The sequence below is a fragment of the Eutrema salsugineum genome, unplaced genomic scaffold (genome assembly GCF_000478725.1).
Source record: "Eutrema salsugineum unplaced genomic scaffold, Eutsalg1_0 scaffold_2, whole genome shotgun sequence".
NCBI lineage: Eukaryota > Viridiplantae > Streptophyta > Magnoliopsida > Brassicales > Brassicaceae > Eutrema > Eutrema salsugineum.
Window position 1 is genome coordinate 8886321 of NW_006256829.1, and position 17983 is coordinate 8904303.

At 38.4% G+C, this 17983-nt stretch overlaps 4 protein-coding genes across 5 annotated transcripts; 2 read left to right on the forward strand and 2 right to left on the reverse strand.

Annotated features, from left to right (window-relative positions):
* Positions 1-185: 185 nt before the first annotated feature.
* Positions 186-8088, reverse strand: LOC18018059 (E3 ubiquitin-protein ligase listerin). Its single transcript, XM_006401022.2, has 14 exons — positions 7735-8088; positions 7520-7637; positions 7384-7446; positions 7223-7300; positions 6908-6999; positions 6453-6555; positions 6110-6262; positions 4925-6019; positions 4330-4832; positions 2795-4173; positions 1648-2681; positions 1075-1533; positions 747-977; positions 186-632 (listed from the first exon to the last, which is right to left on the reverse strand). The coding sequence occupies exons 1-14, from the start codon at positions 7788-7790 to the stop codon at positions 405-407; spliced, it is 5592 nt and encodes a 1863-aa protein (XP_006401085.1). The 5' UTR covers positions 7791-8088; the 3' UTR covers positions 186-404.
* A 4255-nt stretch (positions 8089-12343) lies between these two features.
* On the forward strand, positions 12344-14141 carry LOC18018060 (peroxidase 67). The gene is made up of 3 exons (XM_006401023.2): positions 12344-12608; positions 12741-12932; positions 13499-14141. The coding sequence occupies exons 1-3, from the start codon at positions 12381-12383 to the stop codon at positions 14057-14059; spliced, it is 981 nt and encodes a 326-aa protein (XP_006401086.1). The 5' UTR covers positions 12344-12380; the 3' UTR covers positions 14060-14141.
* Positions 14142-14570: 429 nt separating this feature from the next.
* LOC18018061 (CBL-interacting serine/threonine-protein kinase 10) lies at positions 14571-16933 on the forward strand. Of its 2 annotated transcripts, XM_024155959.1 has the most exons (3): positions 14627-14782; positions 14882-14952; positions 15202-16933. In XM_024155959.1, the coding sequence occupies exon 3, from the start codon at positions 15431-15433 to the stop codon at positions 16805-16807; it is 1377 nt and encodes a 458-aa protein (XP_024011727.1). In that variant the 5' UTR covers positions 14627-14782; positions 14882-14952; positions 15202-15430; the 3' UTR covers positions 16808-16933. The 2 variants fall into 2 exon arrangements, with proteins under 2 accessions (XP_006401088.1, XP_024011727.1); XM_006401025.2 differs by lacking the exon at positions 14882-14952 and having other exon boundaries at positions 14571-14782.
* Positions 16934-16968: 35 nt separating this feature from the next.
* LOC18018062 lies at positions 16969-17789 on the reverse strand. Its single transcript, XM_006401027.2, has 2 exons — positions 17424-17789; positions 16969-17340 (listed from the first exon to the last, which is right to left on the reverse strand). The coding sequence occupies exons 1-2, from the start codon at positions 17577-17579 to the stop codon at positions 17239-17241; spliced, it is 258 nt and encodes an 85-aa protein (XP_006401090.1). The 5' UTR covers positions 17580-17789; the 3' UTR covers positions 16969-17238.
* Positions 17790-17983: the final 194 nt, after the last annotated feature.

The window sequence follows — 17983 nt, forward strand, 5'->3', positions numbered from 1 at the left end:
GGACATCATTAGTCCAAAATCCAGATATCCGAAGGCCGAAGAAGTTGCTGGTTTGCCATCATGGAGGCTAGACATGTGAATATTTAGTTAGAGTTAAACCACCGGAATAGGGTGAGCTGAGTGACGAGGCCACTGGGAGAGACAATCCATGAGTTAAACCCAAAGGCTAGATATAGATAAAGAAGTAAAATTTCTCTATTTTATTATCTTTCAACATACTGTATATTGAATCATTCGAAGAAACAAAACTCTCATACACATACATATGTATATCAATGCGCTCTCTCCACCTACGAAACACTTCTTCCTTTCACGGAAATTTTTAAAACTAATAAGAGTGTTAGGGTTAAAGAAAAACTCACAGACTAATTGTCACAAAATGTATCCTCAGCTCCATTATTCAATCAACAAGGAGACTGACACAAGGGGCAGACTTTCTTATGAGATGTGAGGAACCACTTGTCTAAACATGCTTTGTGAAACTTGTATTTGCATGTCACGCAAGCCCGCCTTGGAAGGCTGTGATTCGCTGTGTGAATCACACTGTAACATATCGGGCAGTCCTCTACTCCTTCAAATTCCTTGTCCGAGTTCCGCTTCCATATTCTTATCGCCTCCGCAAGAGCCCCGTTCTGCTTCCAATAACACATATATAAAAGAAAAAACATTCAGCCAAAAAAATAGCACTAAATATCATGCAGGATAGATAGCAAAGATGTACATGATGACTCACAAAATTACAGTACCTGATTACGAACAAACATTAGCATAGACATCAACCACTTCCTCTGCTTTGCGTCGCTTATTCCAATACTTTTTGTGCAATTGACATCAACAGGCCTGAGTGGATAAGAAACTGGAAGACGGATCACTAGATCCATCCCTGTTTCATCTTTTGTATATGTAGCAACCACTTCATTTGCCGATTTACTTATGCTGACTGAGAAGCTGTCATCATTAAAGTCTGCCCTCTTTATCTGCAGCTCATATAGAAAATGAACGGAATATTTGCCAAAGCATTAGTGGATCTTCACTGCAACTCTCAGAGATAATAAAAGGTTTTATTGCACATACCTGAGACAGTTCGTTCTCGATTAAAGAAGGGCTGCACCACGATCTTGTAAATGCTTCAATCAACGATGATGCAGATCGATCACGCATTTCGCTAAACCATTCTCTAACATAAGCTGGAAGGACACGTAGCATCAGACCATATATCGCCCCAGCAAGCGAAGCCATTTTTCCGGTTTCAATAGGCCAAAGTGACTCAACGGTCGACAGGGACGAACCCGTCGTAATCGCATGAGTTGCTGCAGACGCAACCACAGATAACTCAGACGGAACATCCCCATCTTTTTTCTTCAGGCTCTGTGCCATGTATAGTTCCAAAGGAATATGCTGGAAAAGACTATCTAAGATCAACGGATTTGCAGTTTTCTCGATATACCGCACCAGTCTCTCTCGTCCTTGTGTTAGGGAAGGTAAAGAGTTAACATGCGAAAGTAACAAAGACCATGCCAAGAATGTTTGCACCTGCCATTAGAAAATTATTTGTCCAAAGAGTTAACATGCGAATGGTTTACACAGTAAACTATTTGTCAAAAGAGGGACAATAATCATAAGAAAGCTTTTGCGAGTAAATTTTACCCTTTCTGTCGCAGTTAAATCCGTATCAAGAAGTTCATAATTTAACTTCTCAACCATACAAGATACTTCATCTCTTAGCCGTAGATTTTCTTCAGATGGCAAGCCAACGTTGCTGGAGTCCTGATCATTGAGAGACTCATCACTGGGTGACGCATTTCCATCAGCAACTATGGCCAGCCTGGAAATAGGTTCGGTAGACAATACAATGTATGCAGCAAGTTGCAACGAATGGATTGGTTTGGAAGAGAACATTATTGCATACAAAGAGCTTATGGCTCCCTTGCTTAGACCCCAAAATTCCACTGCTCTGACAGCTCTATCTCTTGCACGTGGAGAAGAATCGACTATAAGCTGAGCCACCAACTCCCAGAACTGCAAATGATCAACTCGAAATGAAGCAACAAGAGATGCTGCCTCGAGGGAATATGAAGCAGCAATAGCCTCAGCAAGACCAGTGCAGAAGAAAAGACGCAGAACACCTTCAAGTATCCGATCTTTAACCGGATCCCATATTTCATCTGCCAACGAATTCAAACTGTGTCCACCTTCAACCGATTTATGTTTTACCAATGCATTAAGCAAGGAAAATGCTGAAAGAGCATTCTTAGCATTGTCTAAAGAACGATCAGAAATAGAAACAATATGCCCAAGTCCCTCAAGAGTATCAATCTCCTTCTCCACGGAAGAAATACCACTAATGAAGTCATTGACGTTCTCAGTAGTTTCCTCCATCACAACTACTGCAGACTGAATCAGACGCTTCAAATTAGAAAAGACAAAATCCCAATCTTCCTCATTAAAATCGTTTCCACAGTAACTAACTGCAACCACTATTAATTTTGCCAACAGAATTTGGACAGCTGGAAGCTGGGTAACTACGCTTGATGCAGCAGGAAGTTGCTTTTGTTTGCGGAACAAGTCAAGCAGGAGTGTTCTCTCTTCATTGCTCACATGCCTTTGTAGTGCCTTAGCTTCTTCGGCATTTTCGCTCACGGGATAACAAGAGATAACAAGCTGAAACCAATCCTGCATATCTGATAAACACAACGAAAATAACAATCAGCTAGGCATGCCAAGCAAAGCAAAAGCTAAAGAATGAAACCACTTGTCTTAAATGGCTTCCTAGCATGTCCATCTAATGCCTCACCTTCCCCATTTTGCCAGAGGACCAGAGGAGGAAACGACAAAGACGTCTCCAGCCAACCTCTAAGGAAATCTTCCAGTGGCAGCACCGTATCTTCACCAGAAACACCAGATTTGGTGTTTGTACGTAATGGTGAAATAATTATGCTCATAATGAAAGGAATGATCCTCAAACAGTTTTTGCTCGTCTCTTCCCCTATGAAGAGTTTATCTGTGAGCAATTTGAAAGCAACCATGGCTTCTTCTTCTCTCCAAAGGTCCTCCTTAAACAAAGTGAAAATCAATGATACTAGAGCCCTCAAAAATGGTTCTTCGACGTCCTCTATGTGATTATTAAAGTCAACCCACATGTTACCGGAGCTCTCTCTCTCATCATCTCCATGCACAAGAGCACCATTGAGTAGAATGTCAAAAATGGAGTTTAGTAAACCCCCACTCGATGGTTCACTCCGACAAAATGAGACGAGTGCTGGCAGGAAAGAAGTTTGAACACTACCCCCTGGCCACTTCCACGTGCAGAGTATTTCTGCGAAAAGCCAAGCTTGAGCGGAAAACCCATTCTCTTTGTGGGCAACAAGAAATCGATGAATCCCGATTTTCATGATCAGGCTGTCAATAAAAGAAACAAATCTTTGACTCTTAGATTTCCTCAATTCGCACAAATGAGCAGGCATACCATGCGTATTAATGCTAGCTGACGAGCTGGGGCTGATCCACACAGGCCATACATCACTCTCAAGCAGGAGCAGGCCACAGACATATTCTTCATCAGTTTGATCCAATGAAAGATATTCCAACATCTCGGGCATCCATGAAGCACACAATAATGTTAGTTGACAAGGTTGCAGATCATCCTCAAGTAGGACAACTGACCTTATGGACCGAACCAAAATATTTGCTGAACTCTTCCTGACATCATAGTTTATGGATTTCCAGAACTGATTATTCATCTTAGAGCAAACAGCATGAACAAAATCACACACAGGATTCCGATCCTTTCTCTTCTCTTTAAACTCATAGTCATAGAGAGTATTGTCTACTAGTGATGATATTCTACTCTCCAAGTCAATGATAAAGATAGAAGACAAAATAGTTGAAAGTAGAGTGGCATCCTGATTCAGAGTCTTTAATATGAAGAAACTACCATCAATAACTTCTGCTGCAAACTTAGCCACCGCAATCACATCTACGGAACTGCTCAAATCAAACTCTATATCAACAGCGTCAACAATAAGAGAAGAACATGTATCATTGATTGAACATAACGGTGACAGTTTGATAAAAGATAGCAGCTTTTCGAGTATCCCTCTATATATCAAGACCAACGAGCTTCTTGACACAAAAGAGATACTACTGTCTTCCTTTGAACCACCCAGAACTGAGCTGCATACACAAAAATATAGAATAAAAACTGAGAGCAAGCAAACAAGCAGTCTCAAAGACTTGGCTGAGAAATGTAAATGCAATATCTTGGATTCGATTGTGAACTTTAATTAAACTAATATGAATCTGAGCTTTGTTTGATGCTGACTAACTTACCACAAGAACTGAGCAGCCGAGGTTGTAGTCACTGGGGATGAACAGACAAGACTTATAGCAGTTGATTCTATGAGTCTATGGTGCCAATGGTCTGGCCTAGAGCCTATTCTTTGATTTAACTCCAGCCCAGAACTTCTTTTTGTAACTTCATCCCTTGCCTTCTCTAAAAGTATTTCCATAGCAGCTAAGTTATTGAATCCCTGATTTTGTTGATTAAATACATATGAAATTACATCACTCCACTGCTGAGTGAAACATTCATCATCAAGTAACGAAAGCAAGAGATCTTGTTTAGCTGCAGTCGTAGAGTTATATCCATCCATACACCAAGGAATAAAGATTTCTTGGAATACTTTAATAAACTTCTCTGGGCTAATATCCCTACCTTCTTCAACAGAGAGAAGGGTAGAATTCTCTATATCACTAACAAGTACCGGAACTATCTTTTTCGGTCCAAATGTTGATGCCGAAGCTGACAAAAGCTTTAAACCATCTATAGATTCCTGAAAACAGAAATACAACAGATGAGTTTAATCAAGTAAAAACATGGTTTACCATGACAGAAGAGGGTAACAGAGCATAGACAATGACTTACAGATGATTTTATCCACGGGAAAGCCTTGGACAGCAGTGGCCCCAAAAATTGATCCAATGGCCAACCCTCACCTTTCAGAACTGAGTACTTCACTAATAACAAGAGAAAATCAATCATTTTTCTCATGCTGCCCGCAACTACCTCTAAATTTCCCTGCTGAAGCATATTCAAGAAGCTCTCTTGAACAGATTTACAGAAAGAAGACAGCAGGTTCTGTTCGAGCATATTAATTCCTGAAAGAATTTCTAAGATGCATCTTCCTAGCTCTTGCAGATAACTAACTGAATCATTCATGCTCAAAGTCTCAGCTGGCTTCCTCTGTATAGGCGGAACGCCGTCCTTAGATGGTTCAAAGAAGTTTGCCCATAGAATCTTCACAAGGACTTTATCAATTAGATCAACTTGAAGATCGTGAATGGAATTGGGACCATCGCAATACCTTGAAGCATTACGTATTCCCCAGAGGAAACATTCAGAAGTTGCACGAAGAAGTGATAACTGATCCATGCTTGAAGAATCACACATACTCCTCCCAGCCAAAAGGTTCTTGAAAAAATTCACAAAGAACTTATCAGCTTCTACAGATTGGGTTGGCATAACTTCTAGGAACAATATCAATGCAGGGTAAGAAACCCGTGGGGATCCAAAGCACCCGTTCCTAAGAAACTGCCATAAGTGATTTAGAACAGATTTATGAACATTTATGTGGACCCAACTATGAGGAAATTTTCTGGAGAATAGCAAGAAAGCCTCCCACATTGATGAGTGGCAAATTGGATTATTTTCTCGAAAAACACCAAGCAGAGCTGGTGCAAGACATCTAACATCGCCTTCGCTAAAAACTTCAGGAACATTTTTAATGAAGCTGCTCAACAAAGAATAAGTCGCTGACCGCACACTAGGGCTTTCAGATTTTAGAAAGTTCAGAAAGCATTTATGGACAGAGAACAACTTCTCAGCTGAGGAAGTTGCTACTCTCCTAGCCTTCGAGGCAAGTTTTGATTCGGCATTGATATTTGCAGAGCCAGCTTTATCAGGTTCGTGGAGCAAAATATCTAGAAGTGTAGCCAACGCCACCAGAGATGAAGATATCATCTGTAAACAACGCAAAATAAGACATTGGAAAAGAAAGCCCAAAGAAGGAAAAGTTACACCCTAACGTAAAGATTCACCCAGATGACGTACCTGCTGGTACATTTCTTCTAATTCATCCGAAGCAAGTGCTTTATCAGATAAATTTTGAGGTGTAAGTTTGAGATTTTCCTCCAGATACGCAAAAATCTCAGCTGAACACAGATTCAAGGCGTCCAACCTCTTCTCCTGGGCAGGGAAAGCTGCCTGTTCAAACATTAGACAGCTAAATGAAAATATGAAATATGAATGCTATAACAAAGTGCAAGCTGACAAGAACTAAAAGGACAGGTTTAATAACACCACAACAGAGTTTATAATAGAAAGTGTGGCATCCAAACACAAAGTAAAAAAGAACCGCCACACAGAAATATGGATTCAGAAATGAGGTGTCAACCTGCAAAGACGACTTTGCTGCTTGAGCGACTTCAGAAACCAAATCAAACTGGGAAAACCACCAAGGCCCCATTATAGACTTAAGATGAGGTGCTAAATCTCTCCTGAGTAACATGTAAGAAAATAAGAATTAATGTAGAATATTAATCATCGACGGAGAAGACATAAAATAGAAGTATCGCATGCATGCTAAGACAAATCTCCAATATGACACGCTCAATATAGTCAAGCTACTGCAGCACTGGGCAATAAACGTTCATTCCAACAAAATATACATGTATTCCTTCGATATAGATGTTAGAAAAATCTCAGAGCTAAATCATATCACTCACGACATAAGAAGACTACCTGACATCCAAATGTATGATACTAAAAGAAAAAGTAAATGAGACAATCCATCGGAATGACGGCAAGAAAAAAGGCATGCTTTAGAAAATTGAGAGTCAAAGTACAAACCCGACACCAGTGACAACATTAGTCATAACGTCATGTGTAGCTCGGCGAACATCTCTATTGTAGTCCAGTATCAACTTCTTGTACTCAAATGTCTGGACAATAAGAGGAAAAAGTCAATGAACAACCAGATGCACAGGAACGTGAGGAAGACAATCAAAGATGCTTCCACGCAAAGACTAATTTGAGTCAATTCCATCAGCGTGAGTGATATGCATATCTCCAACATCAAATTTAATACAACTTCTGACGCCAAGGCTTTCTTCCTTGTTAAAGAAAACGAAAACACACCCCTAGTATGGTGAAAAGGAAACATACCCATTGTGGGATTAATGGCAAAAGCTCCTTCCCTTTCTTTTGCTTAAGCAGTTCTAAGAGGGAAGCAAGAGCCTTAATCTGTAGAAACAAACAAATCACAATCAAGAAAAACTCAGAAGAAAAGGTCTTGTAGTCGACTGGAAACCCAGTAAGGCCGTTACCTTTGTTGTAGGATCCTTCCTTGAAAGACGTTGCAAGTGTTGGGCCACCTCACTATCCAAATCCTAGAATCCATCCACAAAGATGAGAGACTGGCAAAACAAATAGGCAGAATCTAACAAAGAGGCACAAACGTACCAAGAAGGGAGCAGAGTCTTCGTTTGACAGAGGATTTTCGAATCTAGAGCTACCGACATAGCCGCCAAAACCTACGGCGGCGGCTGCAGAGCCAGACGGCAACAGAGAAGCTGCCAAGCTGTTCAGAAAGCTCAATTCAGTACCGAACCAATGAAGCATAGAATCGAAAACATAAAAATTGGAATCAAACGCGAGGAATTGAAGGATGATTTCACCTGCTGCTGGAAGGACGAGCCTTGCTCCTTGCAGCATCTCCTTTGGGTCTACCCATCTCGTTCCACTCTAGACGGAGAAGTCTGAAAAGTCTACGTCTTCAGAGGAATTTCGAGGAAAGAGAGAGAGAGAGAGGCGAGAAGTGGGTTTGATCGGTCTAGCGAAGGCGCAATAAGGTGGAAGTCAAGGATCGGAGGTTGAGGCGGTGGCGGTATGGTCGCCGCCGTCGCAGGAGAAGGCAAAGAGAGTTTGTCGAGTCGAGTGTGTGCCCGTTGGTATTTGGGTTCGATGAGTCAGGCCCAATTCTTGACGGCCCAAGTGAGTTTGCTTTTGTACAAATTCCCAAAGTCCCACTATATTTTCTAGTTTATTACTGATCCGACCCTTTTTGTTTCCCAAAGTCACTATTTCTGTTTCCCGTTCAAATTGAAATCATGACAAAATATATGTCACTATTTTTCGTCTCGTTGCATGTAATTCAGTAAGCATTGTATCAGTAGTTATGTGTACGGTTTGGTGTGGATATTGATCCAAAGGCATTAACAACATCTAAATCTAATATGTACTCAAAAAGTGTGAAATTAAAGACGCAAGTATATTAATATTGTTTACTTTTTACAAGTTGGAGCCATCATTTTTTGTTCGGTCTTTTGGATTATTGGCTGGCACCCCTTTTATTCTTCAGATTTTTCTCTTACGCGTGTACACACTACAAGAAAACTGAATTCCTATGAATTTTTCTACGAAAATTTTGGTAGGAAATTTTTTTTATCATTTTTCTACGAATGTATGACAAAAAATAAAAGTGGTAGGAAATTGGAAGAAAATTTTCTACGATAAAAATCGTCAGAAAATGGTCAAAATTTTCCTACCAATATTCAACCAAAAAAATATCCGTAGGAAATCTGATCAGAAAATGGAAGGAAATCGGTGGAAAAAATTTACTGTAATAATGATAGAAAATTTGTCAGAAATTTTTGATCACTTTTCTACGAATAAAATATGTAAGAAATTACCTATCAATTTCCTACGAAAAACAAATATTTTATTATTTAAATATCCTATCAATTTCCTACCAAAATCAGTCAAAAAGGAAAATGGGAAAAATCCCACATCGACCAAGCAGAGTAAAGGTGATGCTGAACAGACTCTATAAATAGGCACATGCTTTAAATATAAAAAATACTGAGTCAATAAAAATAATTTGGGCTTTAGAAGTTCCATATTTAGTTATAATTAATTTCTAATTAGTTTTTAATTAGGTTGATTAATTTTGTATTTAATTTTTATAATTTGTTTAATAATTGAAATTATTTAATTTTGTAATTAATTGAATTAAAAAATTTTTATATAGCTAGTAAGAAAATGGTAGGAATATGATAGAAAACTGTTCGTAGGAAAATGGTTGGATTTTTTCGAAAGAAAATGGAAGGAAAATAGTAGCAAATGCCCTACGATATTCTGACCAAATTTTCCGATAAAATTTTCTGACCAAAAATTTCGTAGGAAATTTCCTACCATTTTCTGACCATTTATAATTTCCAACGGCATAGAACTTACCAAAATTTTTCGTCGGAAATTGGTAAGAAATGCTTGTTTCCTACCATTTTCGGATGATATCTTTCGTAGGAATACCTGCTGTTTTCTTGTAGTGACAGTCACATATAAGCAGCCATGTACTTGTTAATAGTAATACATAATGATTTTTTTCATTAATACATAATGATTTTTTTCATTAATACATAATGATTTTTTCATTAATACATAATGATTTTTATTCTTGGAATTTTTCTATTACGCGTGTACAGTCACATATAAGCAGCCATGTACGTACTTGTTAATAGTAATGCATAAATGTTAATAGTAATATCATAATGTGTAGGCCGCCTAGCTAGCCTTATTGTTATGTACTCATGTTGGTGATATATATAATAATTTTAAAAAATATAAGTACTTGTATATATACATATATATATATAGTATTGATAATGAATAATGATTTTGCTATATGATGGAAAATTGGAAATTGTTTGTATATGACTTTAGAGTTTAGGGTGACTGAAGAGATAAGAGGTAGGCTTATAGAGTTGTGTTGATTAGTTGGAACTTGATAATGTGTTGTCTCTTAGCGTGTCGTGTTTCATTTAGATACTCCCAAGTTCCAGCTTCTCCTCACTCTCCTCTACTTAATCATTCTATTATACCGATAAGATCCATTAATTATTCGTGTGGTACGTACGTTTAGTAGAACTTCAATAGTTCAATTCTTTTTTCTTTTTTTTTCTTTTTTTGGTCAGAGGAGATTTTCGAATCTAATTAATGGGATTCCCAAACGAAAAGTACTACTTTCCTCGTCATGTTTGTAAGAGTTTACCATCATCCAGATGTTTTTTTTGAGATTTAAACATGTCGCTTGATTTAGAATCAAGACACATCAAAAGCAGCCGGACGACAAAAATGCAAGTAACTAAGGAAATGAACAAGATTAAAGAGTGTAGGCTATTCATTGAAATTCTAATTACTTACACCGAGATTTCATGAATGTTTCTCTCCCAAACTACCTATTGTTTTCGAAAACCATAGTATTCCATATATGGAGTCAATACATTGCAAACAGTATTATAATCCCTTCAATCATTTAAGAGATTTAATTAATCAATTTCTATGACAAACTTATAAATTTAGAAAGATATTAAAAGGTTTACAAACTCGATCTACCAAATATAAGAAGAAACAAACACTCAACCAAAGTTAATCCTAAAACGCGGACCTCACTTATACCCAAACGAAAATCCTTTACGAAATATACAATATTCGTGGTTCCAATTTTTCAAAAATCCACGTGAAATAATAAATATGTTTTTTTGTCTTCTTATATGCTTGAACTAGCTAGGTAATTGGGAGAGGATGAAAACGTAGACGGGTACAGTAAGTGATGGTCTGATAGACCACTCCACCTAATAATAGTTTGTTTGTTAACCTCTCACTATCACTTTCTTCTTCTTTTTTTTTTTTGTTTTCTTGTAAGAAAACTGTTTATCTCCCCAATCTTTGAAAATACAACTTCATACTTTTCAGCAAGCGCCAAATAGCTTATTTCTCCCTCGTGACTTGGTCAAACTTTTGAGGTTTTTACCTTGGATTTGATGAGTTGCATACGTAGATCATTGATTTTGTCACAGTAATATCAACTACATGATATTATTCGGTTTTTAGCTTTCTAGTTTCTCATCTGTTTAATTAACTTTTTAAACAATGTGTCATATATATATAGTTGCACTTGCACCATAGTCAATATTTATTTTCTCTCATTTGTTGGGTGTGGCAGCCTCAAAGTCTCAAACGATAAATTTTATATATTATATAAATTAAAGTCAGAGCAAAAAATATTGTTTAGGTGAAGTTAAGATAACTGTCTATTATTCTAACGGTTAATCTAGGCGTGGTGTTAGGCATCTATTATTTTCTAGGTTTGGTAAGTATATAACAATATACTTGCTGGAGTAAAGTAATACTTGTGAACAAGATTTATATTTGAATAAACTAATCCTCTAGACTTTTGTGTTTACCTATTAATTTATACGTATATATGATAGAAAACGAAACGTGAAGGGCTGAGAATGTCGTGGTTGCATGCATGGAAGGTCAGCTGTTTCTGCCTAACTCATCTTCTCCCAATCATATGACCTATGTGCCCTCACATTCTCTCGATCAGATCCTTTAATTTATGTTGACAAATAATTGAATTTTCACTTATATTTGAGGTACATATAGTTTGTAACTTCATTTTTATGAGTCTAATACATAATTTACAACTCATTTTATGTTTTATTCTCATTAACTTATCATGACATTGAAAACCCAACACACGGCAAGTTAATGCGAAACAATATGGATTTCACTTACAATCAGTCTAACCTGAATTCAATATATGACCCAACTATCATTGAAAAAAATATGTTCAGAATTTTGATTCGGAGACAAAATAGACCGTAATATAATGTATATAAGACATAAAATTTTGGATCAAATTGTTTTCGGATTGGATGAAGTCCACAGTATCTTGTGAATATTTATGATTTTCAACGCAGGTTTAACATGTGGATTAATCCATAGCCTCTATATTATCTTAGGAGCTAATTTATTTTCGACCTGGAATTCATAGAAAAGATGTACATTGGTGTATATATTACATATATCGCAAATTTTGTATGGTGGTTGGGGATATTATATTAATTATAAGGGTAATAAAGCATGCGTAAATTAAAACGTGATACATGCATAATGATAATTATAGAGATTCCTCTAATTTTTATAGACATATATGATTGGTAAAAAAAAAGAAAAAGAAAAATGTATGCAGGAAAAAAGGGAAATGAAAGCATGAATTTGGTAAATTAAGGTGGCCGCGTAAGGATCATGACCCAGTACTATTATTGATGTGTTTGTGTTTGTTAGAAAATGAAAAAGACTGGATATTTGAGAAGAAAACTTTTTTATCCGTAACAAAAAAAAAAAAAAAAAAGAACACCCTACGTGTGTGAGTAAGTAACCCTCTATAAAAAAAGCCCTCAGCCTGTGGAATACTTTCTAAACCACAGCTCCAAAACAACAAATAAAGATAGAAAGCAAAAGAGAGAATCATATCATGGAATACAATAATAAGCAGGGAAGTATGCTATTAATGGTGGTGTTGATGATGATGACAATGTGGAGCTGTGGTTACAGCGAGGCCAAGCTGAGCAGAGACTTCTACTCGGAAAGCTGTCCCTCACTGTTCCCAGCGGTGAGACGGGTCGTGCAGCATGCGGTTGCCAAAGAGCGTCGCATGGCTGCTTCTCTCCTCCGTTTGTTTTTCCACGACTGTTTCGTAAACGTAACTCTTCTTTTTTTCTTTTTCTATTTTCTTTTTTGAATGAAACATGCATGGTATATGTTCCCATGAATTACTCCAGGAAATTTCAAAAAAAAGAAGTAATTAATTGGTCGGAAATGGTTTATATTACAGGGGTGTGACGGATCCATATTGCTGGACGACACTTCCTCATTTGTGGGAGAGAAAACCGCAGGACCAAACAATAACTCTGTGAGGGGATTCGAAGTGATCGACAGAATCAAGTCCAAGGTTGAGAGACTCTGTCCTGGCGTCGTCTCATGCGCAGACATTCTCGCCATCACTGCTCGTGACTCTGTCCTCCTCGTTAGCACCTCTCTACCTTTACTTCTAATTTCGAATAACATCGTTTTTCTTTAGCGCATTCCCAAATAAATAGAACATTCTAACGAGTTCGCAACCTCAAATTTACTTATTTCACATATTTTCCATATTTTAGGGTAATTTGAGACGACAAACTATACATTATAATATCGGACCGGTTCAAAAATAATAAATGACGTCCAAAGCAAGAATTTTAAGTGTGTTCATCCTCTGCTTAGTTATACCAACATTTAAAAAAAAAAAAATTATCTTCTTTATTTACCAACATTTATTTCCAAACAATCTTATTGACTTTTTGTTTCAAATGTATTTAAACTATTTTTGACGACGACTCTATTTATAAACTTTGAAATAGGAAATAAGACATAAGCAAAACAAACATAATCTAATTTGGGAAGGTGACCATAAACAGTAGCTTGTAACCACGAACTTGACCTTATTCTACATACATGCTCTCTAGATAACTTGTGTATATAGACAGTGTACGCGAAAGTATCTCCATACATATAATTATCTTACTAATAAATTACACCTTTTGAACTAAGCAGCTGGGTGGGCCCAAGTGGGGCGTGAAACTTGGGAGACGAGACTCCACGAAGGCCAGCTTTTCGGACGCCAACTCAGGCGTCATCCCACCTCCGACCTCTACTCTCAACAATCTCATCAACCGTTTTAAAGCAAAAGGCTTGTCCACACGCGACATGGTCGCTCTCTCTGGTGCGCACACCATTGGACAAGCCAGGTGTGTCACCTTCAGGAACCGTATCCACAACGCAAGTAACATAGACCTTTCTTTCGCCTTGTCCAGACAGATGAGCTGTCCCGCTGCCTCTGGCTCGGGAGACAACAACGAAGCTGCTCTTGACCCTCGTTCACCTGGAAGGTTCGACCTCAGCTACTACAAGCAGCTTCTCAAACACAGGGGTCTGCTCACTTCAGATCAAGTCCTTTTCAATGGCGGCTCCACTGACTCGCTCGTTGTAGCCTACGGCTACAGTCTCAAAGCTTTTTACCGCGACTTTGTAAGAGCTATGATTAAGATGGGTGATATCAGCCCCCTCACCGGATCCAATGGTCAGATCCGCAACAACTGTCGCAGGCCCAATTGAATCTCTTGGTATATGAAGCCCATTGGGCTCAGTCATACAACCACCTATCGTTCGTCAACTGTATTTTATGTTTTTTTTTTGTTCTGTGTTCTTCGTCAACTGTTTATTAAATACACAAGGTAATAGTGAGCAGAATAAAACTTTGTAGCTATGTAGTTTTCATTTTACGTTTTCGTCTCTTCTCATTGCCACTGTGCAGATGATTCGTTCTAAAACGCAATCATTCTCCCAATCAAGTATACTCCCCTATAAAGAATTCGTCGTATAATTAAAAAAAAAAGAATTCGTAATTTTGGTTACATCAGATAGATATTTAATTAAAATGACGTTAAAAAAAAATATTTAATTAAAATATGGTGGCAAAACGAGAGCCGTTAGATGAAAAACAAATTGGCGAATGAGAGGACAAGTGTAAAGGTCGTGACAATTCATAAGGTGGAGAATGGCACAGAGGAACAAGTGGCCTTCTCTCTTCGTAATTAACCATTAGATTTTTATGTGCGTGGACCGCCAATGACGTTTAACTTCATTTTTCATCCCTTCTTCTTCTTCTTCTTCCTTTTTTTCTTTTTTTTTTTTGGTTTTTTCTCTGTCTTAGTCAAAGGCAGAGAGAAATAAGGAAGGAAGAGAAGGAGCCGCTGGTAAGGACTCAAGGGCGGAAAGAGAGATCTGCTTGTCTTATTCGAGATCTCGGTTTCATTCCTAGAATCCCCTTCATCATCGGTGATTGTTTTATTTTTGTTATCATATTTTTACTGGGGAATTCTTCTGTTTATTGTTTTCTCCGCGCGAATTAATTTTCGATTACATGTTGGATTTTAGGTTTTTCTGATTGCCGATCTATGATTTTGTTCTTCATATAGAGGAAATGCGGTTATTGGGTGGGGAGGAAGGTAAACCAGAATGATCGGCTCTGGTTTAGGGCTTTAGTGTTGGGAGTTTTTGTGGATTGTGTTTTCGACTCGTGATCGATAATCCTTTTTCTTTCTAGCATCCTCGTTCTTCTTTGAAAAAAAATCAGCTTTTTCCTTTTAACCCTCTGGAAAAGATACAAAATTTCTCATTTCTGTGAGCAATGTTCACTGATTGTGGCAGAAGTGAGATCTCATTGCTTTGTTTCATTCATTTTTATTTTTTCACAGGCTCTGATTCCGCCAAGTTTCTGAGGTGTGTGATCATACCGCTCTGCCAATCCACTCGGAACTCTCTTTCCTACAAAGAAGCTCAGAAATGCTGAAAGATGTGTCTTATTATCACTAGGCCATTCGTTTCACGAGCTCATGAGGTCATGACTCATGAGCTAGCACAAACTCTGAGCTAGCTGGACCAACTAGTGTTTCTTTTTGCTGCCTGCTTGACTTTGTAGATTAGATGGAAAATAAGCCAAGTGTTTTGACCGATAAATATGAGGTTGGGAGGTTATTGGGTCAAGGTACTTTTGCCAAGGTGTATTATGGAAGGAGTGTTCATACTAACCAGAGTGTTGCTATCAAGATGATCGACAAGGAAAAGGTTTTGAAAGTTGGGCTTATGGAGCAGATCAAGCGAGAGATATCTGTTATGAGGATTGCTAAACACCCTCACGTGGTGGAGCTATACGAGGTCATGGCAACAAAAACAAGGATCTACTTTGTGATGGAGTACTGTAAAGGTGGAGAGCTCTTCAACAAGGTTGCCAAAGGGAAGTTGAGAGATGATATTGCTTGGAAGTACTTTTATCAGCTTATCAACGCGGTTGATTTTTGCCACAGCCGGCAAGTGTATCATCGCGACATAAAGCCAGAGAATCTGCTGCTGGATGACAATGAGAATCTCAAGGTATCTGATTTCGGGTTGAGTGCTCTTGCTGACTGCAAGCGCCAAGATGGTCTCCTTCACACTACTTGTGGTACTCCTGCATATGTTGCTCCTGAAGTGATCAATCGAAAAGGATATGATGGCACAAAAGCAGATATTTGGTCTTGTGGGGTGGTTTTGTTTGTTCTGTTGGCTGGCTATCTCCCTTTTCATGATTCTAATCTGATGGAGATGTACAGGAAGATAGGAAGAGCTGAGTTTAAGGCCCCAAGTTGGTTCCCGCCAGAAGTACGGAGGCTGTTGTGTAAGATGCTGGACCCTAACCCTGAAACTAGAATCGCTATCGCAAAAATCAGGGAGAGTTCTTGGTTCAGAAAAGGTTTACACATGAAACAGAAAAAGATGGAGAAACGAGTCAATGAGACGAACTCCGTGGAAGCTGGTGCTGCTGGTCCCAGTGAGAACGGAGACAGGGTCACGGAGGAAAACCACACAGACCAGCCTACAAATTTGAACGCTTTTGACATAATTGCCTTGTCTGCTGGGTTTGATCTGGCAGGGCTGTTTGGAGATTTGTATGACAAGCGAGAATCTAGATTCACATCTCAAAAACCTGCTTCAGTGATCATATCTAAGCTGGAGGAGGTAGCGCAACGGTTAAAACTGAGCATAAGAAAGCGGGAAGCAGGTTTGTTCAAACTGGAAAGTTTAAAGGAGGGAAGAAAAGGAATCCTGTCGATGGATGCAGAGATATTCCAAGTGACGCCAACGTTTCATATGGTGGAAGTGAAGAAATCCAATGGAGATACTCTGGAGTATCAGAAATTAGTGGCAGAGGATCTTAGGCCTGCCCTGGCAGATATTGTTTGGGTTTGGCAGACTGACATAGAGGAGCAGCAGCTACTGCCTGCTCCACAGCAAGAGACAGAACAACAGGAAGAACCTTTGTAGTTTTGGATTTTGTTTATTGTTCAAATTTTGAATTTTCTTTAACACCGATATTAAACGTATATGGAGTTCCTTACATTTTACATGTTTCGTTTGTTAAAAGAAAGGAAAAATCCTGCATAATTTAAAGTTGTTTTTCAGAACTCAAAGCCAAGACTTGAGAGTAAGAGAAATTTAATTGCTTGCACTTATATCATAACAGGAAAGAGTGTCCAACAATTGAGAACAAAAACTTTGGCATCCTCTGCTCGATTCACCAAGGAATTCAGCTATACAGAGAGCTAGGAACAGGGGAAAAGACTCGACTTTTATTGAGATTTGGTAGTGAAGACGAGATCTATTATATAGTACAGAGACAATATGCGATTTGTTGTTGTCCATTAGAACAATTAGACAGTTACGGGCAATGAAGAGAGAGCGAAAGTAAGAAAAACTTAAGAAGAGCGGTCCGAATTGGAACAGAGATGGTTCCAGAGATAGCGGCCACTTGCCATGTCAACGCATGTCCAAAATCCAGACTTCATTGCCATTCCCACCTGAGCCCAGAAAATGAGAAAAGAAAACCCCTTAATCCCAAATGGCGAGAATGAAGATCGGAGGAAAAAGAAGAAGAAGAAACCTTAGAGAATTTGGAATCGGAGTCGGAGTCGGAGGGATCAGCGTCGGTGAGAGGGTCGGCGAGAGGGTCGTCGGAGGGAGAGTTGAGCTTCTTGAGAACAAAGAACCCAGCAAGAGTCGCCGACAAGAATATAAGGATCAGCCTTAACGGACACATCTCCTTCCTTCTTCCTCTCTTGATTTTGCTTTCTCCAGTTGATGAATGCAATGAGGAGAGAGAGAGAGAGACAAAGAGGAGTTGATGAAGAAGAGACTAAGAGAGAGAGGTGACGAGGGAAAAAAAAGGCCAAAAAAAAGAGAGAGAAAGAGGAAAGATGAGAAAAATTCAAAGGGTGCGGTTGAAGAAGTGTCAAATTAGGTAGGCCACTCCCTAAAGTTATCTCGAATTTCATTTTCAATCTACACCTAATGACCATAGACATCATTATTAAACTTATTTTTATATTGAAGTTAAATTTTTGGTTTTCTTTCGTTGGAGACATTATTCTCCGGAAGAAAAATAATCATCCTAAAATTCCTAATATTATTTTTGGTTGACTCAATTAAACTATGAATAAAGAA

What these genes read in the sequence shown, in the direction of transcription:
- LOC18018059 (XM_006401022.2), bottom strand. Translation starts at nt 7,790, where the DNA reads ATGGGTAGACCCAAAGGAGATGCTGCAAGGAGCAAGGCTCGTCCTTCC. An exon ending in TGCCATTAATCCCACAATGG is followed by an intron (nt 7,000 to 7,222) that starts GTATGTTTCCTT and finishes CTTATTGTCCAG; the next exon opens with ACATTTGAGTACAAGAAGTT. An exon ending in TAATGTTTGTTCGTAATCAG is followed by an intron (nt 633 to 746) that starts GTACTGTAATTT and finishes TATTGGAAGCAG; the next exon opens with AACGGGGCTCTTGCGGAGGC.
- LOC18018060 (XM_006401023.2), top strand. Translation starts at nt 12,381, where the DNA reads ATGGAATACAATAATAAGCAGGGAAGTATGCTATTAATGGTGGTGTTG. An exon ending in TCCACGACTGTTTCGTAAAC is followed by an intron (nt 12,609 to 12,740) that starts GTAACTCTTCTT and finishes TTTATATTACAG; the next exon opens with GGGTGTGACGGATCCATATT. An exon ending in CTCGTGACTCTGTCCTCCTC is followed by an intron (nt 12,933 to 13,498) that starts GTTAGCACCTCT and finishes TGAACTAAGCAG; the next exon opens with CTGGGTGGGCCCAAGTGGGG.
- LOC18018061 (XM_006401025.2), top strand. Translation starts at nt 15,431, where the DNA reads ATGGAAAATAAGCCAAGTGTTTTGACCGATAAATATGAGGTTGGGAGG.
- LOC18018062 (XM_006401027.2), bottom strand. Translation starts at nt 17,579, where the DNA reads ATGTGTCCGTTAAGGCTGATCCTTATATTCTTGTCGGCGACTCTTGCT. An exon ending in CCGATTCCAAATTCTCTAAG is followed by an intron (nt 17,341 to 17,423) that starts GTTTCTTCTTCT and finishes TTCTGGGCTCAG; the next exon opens with GTGGGAATGGCAATGAAGTC.